Source organism: Arvicola amphibius, chromosome 9 (genome assembly GCF_903992535.2).
Source record: "Arvicola amphibius chromosome 9, mArvAmp1.2, whole genome shotgun sequence".
Taxonomy (NCBI): Eukaryota; Metazoa; Chordata; class Mammalia; order Rodentia; family Cricetidae; genus Arvicola; species Arvicola amphibius.
Genome location: NC_052055.2, coordinates 94865880 through 94872182, shown reverse-complemented (window position 1 = coordinate 94872182; position 6303 = coordinate 94865880). Strand labels below are relative to the sequence as shown.

General features: G+C 50.8%; 1 protein-coding gene across 4 annotated transcripts in view; it reads left to right on the top strand.

The window, feature by feature from the left end:
- The first annotated feature begins 2307 nt into the window (after positions 1 to 2307).
- Tbc1d8 (TBC1 domain family member 8) overlaps positions 2308 to 6303 on the top strand; it is a 100046-nt gene continuing 96050 nt past the window's right edge. For all 4 annotated transcript variants that reach the window (XM_038341213.1, XM_038341212.1, XM_038341211.1 and 1 more), the window contains exon 1: positions 2308 to 2618. In XM_038341213.1, coding sequence (XP_038197141.1) covers positions 2492 to 2618 — 127 coding nt within the window. In that variant the 5' untranslated portion in view covers positions 2308 to 2491. The remainder of the gene's footprint in view (positions 2619 to 6303) is intronic.

The window sequence follows — 6303 nt, the reverse complement described above, 5'->3', positions numbered from 1 at the left end:
ACTCTTTAAGGCAGATGTTATGTAACAGTTTCTGCGGGTTAAAACATTCCATCCTGCAGGGAAGCTCCTTAAGCATGAAAGTAAACAAATTGCTTCAGGAAGTCCTTGAAACTGACCAGAGTCTCTAACACCCCCTCCCCCCTCCCCCCCGCAGAGCAACAATAAAAGCCAAGAGTCTCCCTCAGACACAGGAGAACTAGACCGCAAAGAAGCCCCTAAGACCAGACCAGGCGCCCTGAAGAAGCAGAAGCCAGCCAAGCTACCTGGAAGAGTTTAGACCCTCTGAGGTACCTGGGAAGGACACTCTCCAACCTGTTGAGCTGCTGCAGGCTGTGTGGTGTGCTCCAGGTTCCCAGCCTTGTGAGCTGTCACCCATGCTGGGGTAGGCTTTGGTTATGTAGCTGATTTTGAGTCATTTCTGGCTCTGTAAGTAACCCCAATAAAACTCATTGGTTCACCAAGACGGACTTTGGTGGCATGTGTGCTTGGGTCTGTCATGGGTTCCCTATCTGGGGTGGACACGTGTGTTGCCTCTCCCCAGGAAAAGTTTTGACACATAATAGCAGGCTAATAGCCAGCTCGCCTCTACGATTCCGGCCTGCTGTGCATCTGAGAGCAGAGGGTGCCCGTTAATATTTCTCCCAGGGATGTTTACTTGCCACCCATCCCTGACTCTTTTGACTCTGGCGTGGCTCCATGCCTGTGATTATGGCTTGCAGACTTTCTATTTTATTCAGAAGATGGTTGTCTGTGGCTAGCCACAGAACCGGCTTTCTTTCTTTCCTTTCTTTCCTCTTCTTTCTCTCTGTATTAATTTTTTGGTTGATCTGAAAAGAATTGGGTTTCATGGTGACATTTTCATACAACATAGCTCTAAGCCTTGCTTATTCACTCCCCCCACTGCCCTCCCCCAGCTTCACTTTCTACAAGGTTCCTGTCTGCTGGATCTGATCAGAGTTTCTGATACTCCCCCAGACAGGTTCCTCAGCTTCTCCTTTTTCAGTCCTGTCCTAGTTAACAACCACATTTTGTCCCTTTGTCAAAACCCAGGGACTAAGAGAACCTTTCCCCTCTTTTTGGCTAGGATATTGGCTCTAACCACCTCCCTGAGGAGCCCTTGGATCCCTCCTCCGCCGCCCTTTCAAGGACAGCTACCATGTACCAATTTCTACAGGAAAAAATATTTATTTAAAAGCCTGTGTCCAGGATAGGCTCCAAAACTACAGAGAAACCCTGTCTCGAAAAATCAAAACAAACAAAAGCAAAACTCAAACCCTGTGTCTACACGCCCGGTGGCTTCTCGCTACTATTACCTGTTCCACATGTTCTAGTGTTTGATGTTTTCTCAGAATAGACGCAAGGGCTTTATTTCTGTGTCAGGGACCCCCAGGGGTAACTCACATAGCGGTGCCTCCTATCTTCTGTGCCTCTGGAGGGACATTGCCAGTGTTCACTATGGTCTGCTGCTGTCTCCGGTTCTGCCTCTCTGCCCCTTCCATAGCTCAGTTGGAGATTTATAAAAGCACGAAAAAAACGTGCTGTAAGGGAAATAACAAATGGGGACTGTCAAGATGACTTATGCTGTCAAGCCTGACGACCTGACTTTTATCCCCAGGGCCCACAGAGTGGAAGCCAAGAATTGTTTCCCGAAAAGTTGTCTTCTGACTTCCACATGCCAAAACCTCGCTCTCTCTAACCACCCTCCAAATAAATGAAATGTAATAAAGAAGAAATGGTAAATGTTTGAACTAACGGAAAGCAATTTCTCTGATCCTATCCTCGTGTACTGTATACGGGTATTAAAATATGCAGTACTTTGTACGTAGTTATTAGTGCCAGTTTAAAAAATAAAGAACGCAATAGTTAAAGAATCCAAATATAATGGTTTCCTAATTTCAGTGTTAGCTTTGGTTATCTGAAACTCAAACACACTCGAGTTTACCGGCGTGCATTGTACTTCCCAGGGTTAACTAAGACTCTGGGTTGGACAACCTGCAGTTTGGATAACAAGATGCCTTTTTTTCCCTTAGGGCCTTCCTTCACCTCTTAGAACCTGGAGCGAGGAGACAACACGCGCTATTGCTTGCTTCCTCCCGGGAAGGAGGGGATTCAGGACCGGAGGGAGGGAACCTGGCTGTGGTTACGATTTCCTCCCGCCACTCCGGAACCCTGCCCGGGAGCTGCTGGGACTAGGAAACCAGGGAGGCGCCACGGGAGCCACGGGGGCGGGTGGAGGGCGTGACTTCAGGGAGGTGGGCGGAACCAAGCGGGCGGGGAGGGGCGGGGCTTAGTCGGGGAGGGGCCACAGCGGGCTGCGCGGGGTGATCTCGGCGAGCTGTGGTCTCTGCGCTCCGGGACTCGGCAGGCGCTCGCTCGGGCTGCGGTCCTTGCTCGCAGCCTCCGCCGTCTCCTTCCAAGCGGGCTCGGCCCGGTGAGGCCGGCGGCTGGGGCGATGTGAACCGGGGCCCTCGGGCGCGGCAGGTTCGCCGCGATGTGGCTCAAGCCCGAGGAGGTGCTGCTAAAGAACGCGCTGAAGCTCTGGGTGACCCAGAAGAGCAGCTGCTACTTCGTCTTGCAGCGGCGCCGCGGGCACGGCGAGGGGGGCGGCCGCCTCACGGGTAAGGGGCGCACGCGGCGGCTCGGCCCGGGCTTCTGTCCCTGCTGCCCGATCGCGTCGCAGGTGGTGTTTTGGTGGCAGCCTCCGAGGCCAGGACGGCCCAGCCTATGGCTTGTTTTCCTTTCTCCTTCGTTTCTCACGCGAGCTCTGGTCGGGCTTGGAGCTCAGGGACCCACGGGCCGGGAGAGGCAGGTGCACCTAGATGTGACCTGGCTCGTGAGCGCTGGAGACACGGTTTCTAGAGCTTGCCACAAGGCAGCGGGATCGGGGCGCCCTAGGGCCCCGCCAGGTGACAGAAGGGTGCGCCCAGGCAGGCCCGGACTTGACCATCTGGACGCAGCTGTGGCTCCAGGTGGTGTTGCAGCTGGGGACCTAAGGCCAGACCATAGAGAGGCTCCAGAGACTCCGGACTTTCTGGCTCAGGAGGAGAGGACTGTGTCTTCGCTCCGGAGGGAAACTGAGGCACTATAATTCCTAAGCTTGTAATTGGAGTAGTGAAGTTAAGCATGCCAGTTCAGTTTCTCCTTTCAGTTAAAAACTCAAGGCTTTGAAGTTGCCCAAAACAAGGCATTTTCCCTTCCTAAAAGTTACAACTCAAAGCTTTTAGAAAATGGGACTAGTTTTCATTAGCTATAGCGCCCGTTCAATCAGTGAAGAATTACAGTATTGTTATCGAGGGGATGGAAATGAATCCTTTGAATAGCAGGGATCTTAGATGATGGTCCATTCTTTCAAAACCTTCTGCGGAAGGGAGCTGAGGAAGTTAAAGGAGCAGAATCGTGTGCTCAGATTAATTGTTGGTGACTCTCTGCTCTTGGGCCAGTCTGGGAAAGGCCCTTTGGGAATAGAGTATGATTAGAGAAATTGAGGAATATGCCCATAGAAAAGGGCAGTATATTCTAGCGTGTGGGTTTGGGAGTGAGGGGGGATCCATCGTGACAACAGAGTCTTTCTTGAGACCTCAGCTTTGGGTGGGGGATGGTAGGGTTCTGGTTGAAAGGGGTAGCGGACAGTGGGGAGCTCTGGGTGTGGCAGTGGGGTGACCATTAGTCCGCCTGAGCAGCAGGGAAAACTTCTGCAGCAGGTGGGCTGTGCGGTAGGAGGCGGGAGGTAGGGGCCTTTTGTGAGCACCTGAGCAGCAAGGTGGGGCTTAGTGTTGGCCTGGGGAACAAGAACTTGGTATCATCCGGTAAAGTGCAGTAGAGGCCAAGAGACTGGAGAGGACTGTATGTCCACAACACTGAGGACAGTGGCTTTGTGGTGGATTGAGTAGAGTATCTGGTATACAAGTGGTCTCCTGTTGCAGAGGGTGACCGTAGGGCAGGAGACTTGTGAACTTGGGAAACATGAGGACAGTGTGTTCCTCCAAACATGTTCTGTCCTGCCCACCCACCCACTTAATCCACTGACCCTGTGGGATGTTTGATGCATTGCCTTGGCGAAAAAAACCCAGTGGGGCAGGTAAGGACCCGCAGCCTTGGGCTTATTCTCCATCTAGCAGGGTCCAGACTGGAGGGCACAGCTGCCTATCAGTGCTGGGCGGAGCTTCAGGGGGTTTATGATTCAGATGTACAGAGTCCATTTGTCCGTGACTTCAGAGCAATGTGGACTCCTTCCTGCTGAGGTCTCGTGTTGTAATACCTGTAGCTTTGGTCTTCCCTGGTGTTTCCGTTGTCTCCATCTTGTGAATATGCAGAAACTTCCCTCTCTTCTTCTCTTTGAGACACAGTCTAAAATATGTAGCTCAGGTTGGCCTCACATTCACGTTCCTCTTGCCTCCACTTCTGGGGGTCTGGGATTACAGCACATGCCTGCATGCCCAAGCAAGAAATTTCTTAAAAACAACACATAAATAGAAAAAAAAAATTAAAATGAGAGAAAGCCCACAAAGAGAAGGTAGTTCATTTCTGAGATGTCTGGCATTGCGTTTTGATTGTGCCAGGAGGACATGCCCTTTGTAGACTGAATCTTAACCTTTGCACATTTATTAAGCAATCTAGACTTAGTGCATTGCCCTTGAGAGCTCATCTTCACTCAGCCACGTAGGAATGTGGTAGAGTCAGGACCCGATGAGGCGCTGGGCAGCTCCGGTGTGGCAGCTGTTAGAAGGCAGAAATGCAGTTGGCATATTTTAGTAATAAGAGTTTATCGTTTACATTGTGTTTAAAGGAAATGATAGGGACTAAAATGATGAGTGCCGTGACCAATTCTAGATCTTTTTCGTTTTTGCAGAGAAATCAGTAGACTGGCTCCATAAGATAACAACCAGAGGTGGAGGAAGGGAGGGAGGGAGGGAGGGAGGGAGGGAGGGAGGGAGGGAGGGAGGGAGGGAGGGAGGGAGGAAGTTGAGAGGGAGAACTGGGAATGGCTTGAGATTTTGAAACCTCAAAGCCCACCCCCAGTGATGCATTTCTTCCAACAAGGCCACACCTCCTAATCCTTCTCAAACAGTTCTACCAACCTGGGACCATGCATTTAAATACATGAACTTATGGGAGCCATTTTCATTCCAGCCACCACATTCTCTCAAGTCATGTAGTTATGGTTTTTTCTAGTTGTTTTTTTCCTTTTTTAAAGAAATACGTATGTGCATTGATGTTTTACCTGCATGTATGCCTGTGTGAGGGTGTCAAATCCCCTGGAACTGGAGTTACAGTCAGTTGTGAGCTGCCATGTGGGTGCTGGGAATTGAACCTAGGTCCTCTAGAAGGGCAGCCAGTGCTCTTAACCACTGAGCCATCTCCCTGGCCCACAAAATGTTTTTCTTGATTCGGTTGCATGTTTATAAGGGCAAATGTTTTATCTTTGATGCTTGGTACATACTGTGTACGCTCAATAAACATTTGTAATAGGCATAAGTGGGTGAAAACAAATGAGCCTCCTTTTGGGGGTTCATGTTGGGTATGGGCATAGTGACCCAGGCTAAGCTGATCCTATGGGATCAGAGCATCCCCCACCTCCTCTAGACTTCTTGCTTCCCTGTCAGTCTGACAACTGTGGGAAGCTGCGATGGGTGGATGGGTGTTGTACCCTCCTCTTCCTCCTCTCCCATCTCCTTTATTTTTATAGCTCCTGCTTTGGAGACCTGGGGAGGACCATGGTACTGACTTCTCAGGTGGCCAGTAAGGGTGGGTAAGAGGGAGCTGTCCTTGTCACCTCCTGGGACCCGTTTCTCTTAGAGGGGAGGGATTGCTGAAATGCGAAAGCCGGGGCTCTGGAAAGTCTGGGTAGCCGTCATGTCAGGTTAGAACACGATGAGTTCAGTGTCATGAGACGTTTCCTGCGCTCTGCTGACAGAAGTGGTTTTGCCACCCTGGGAAGGACGTAGACTGAGGCGGTGTTCACTTGGATACAGTCTCCAGCCCATGGGAATATTGCGTAGGGAAGTTCAGTCCACCGTGGGAGAACAAAGAGCCAGCAAGTGAGCACGTGGGAGGTGGTGGACAGAGAGAGCATACACCATCTCTGCCCCCTCCCCCAGGTCTCTCTGAAATTAACCCTAAAGCTCAGGCCTCCTAGACTAGACGGGCCCCTCTGAAGGATTTCGTTTTAGTGTTTGGTTCTGTACAGTTCTCTATAATCTTACAATTGTTTTCTTGTAGAGCCTTGCTAGTATAAACTTACAACTTGAACAAGTTATTGACGCTTTCTGCTTTGTAGAGTGCTTGGCCGTAGGCTCCCCCCCC